Genomic DNA, 781 nt, shown 5'->3' with positions numbered 1-781 from the left:
CCCCCCCCCCCCATGCACTTACTGACCCCATTCTTGGATAGCTCCGTTGTCGGTGTGTCCCTGCCGATCCGGGCCGCGGGCCTGCTGATGGAGCGCGAGCTGCGCTACTTTTCCAAGGTCCTTGAGGGGCCGCAGCGGCCGCTGGTTGCCATCCTGGGCGGGTACGTGTCCTACGCGCACATGCCCGCGTGTGGCCCCTTTCCCGAGGCCTCCCTTGCCCCTCTCGATCATTGCCTCGGCTACTCCATGCTGACGTCTCGCGATTACTCCTCGGCCCTGCTGTGCAGGTCCAAGGTGTCCGACAAGATCCAACTCATCATGCACCTCCTGGATCTGGTCGACTCGCTGATCATCGGTGGCGCCATGGCCTTCGCATTCAAGAAGACCATTGAGAATGTCAAGATCGGCAACTCCCTTTTCGACGAGGAGTCCGCCAGCCTCTGCCAGCAGATCATTGATCGCGCCAAGGAGCGCGGCGTCACCATTCACCTCCCGGTGGACTATGTGACCGCCGACCGGTACGCATGCGGCTCTTCTTTCCCACCCGCTCGATGCCCTCCGGTCTAACTCCAGCACCCCTGCCCTCCTCGCTCCTCCATCCTCGTGTCGCCAGCTTCGCCCCCGATGCCACGGTCGGTCATGCCACCGACGCCTCGGGCATTCCCGATGGCATGATGGGCCTGGACATCGGCAGCGAGTCCGCGGAGAATTTCGCCAAGGCCATTCGCACTGCCAAGACTGTTGTCTGGAACGGGTGCGCCTACGCCGCCGCCGCCCCCCC

General features: G+C 64.0%; 1 protein-coding gene across 1 annotated transcript in view; it reads left to right on the top strand.

Moving 5' to 3' along the window:
- Positions 1 to 781, top strand: part of H696_04846 (phosphoglycerate kinase) — a 3047-nt gene that overhangs the window by 1544 nt on the left and 722 nt on the right. The window contains exons 4-6 of the mRNA XM_009498711.1: positions 42 to 161; positions 288 to 518; positions 614 to 754. Coding sequence (XP_009496986.1) covers positions 42 to 161; positions 288 to 518; positions 614 to 754 — 492 coding nt within the window. The remainder of the gene's footprint in view (positions 1 to 41; positions 162 to 287; positions 519 to 613; positions 755 to 781) is intronic.

The sequence above is a fragment of the Fonticula alba genome, assembly GCF_000388065.1.
Source record: "Fonticula alba strain ATCC 38817 unplaced genomic scaffold supercont2.8, whole genome shotgun sequence".
Taxonomy (NCBI): Eukaryota; order Rotosphaerida; family Fonticulaceae; genus Fonticula; species Fonticula alba.
Note: the sequence above shows the minus strand (reverse complement) of the source record. Positions and strands in the feature narration are given on the sequence as shown.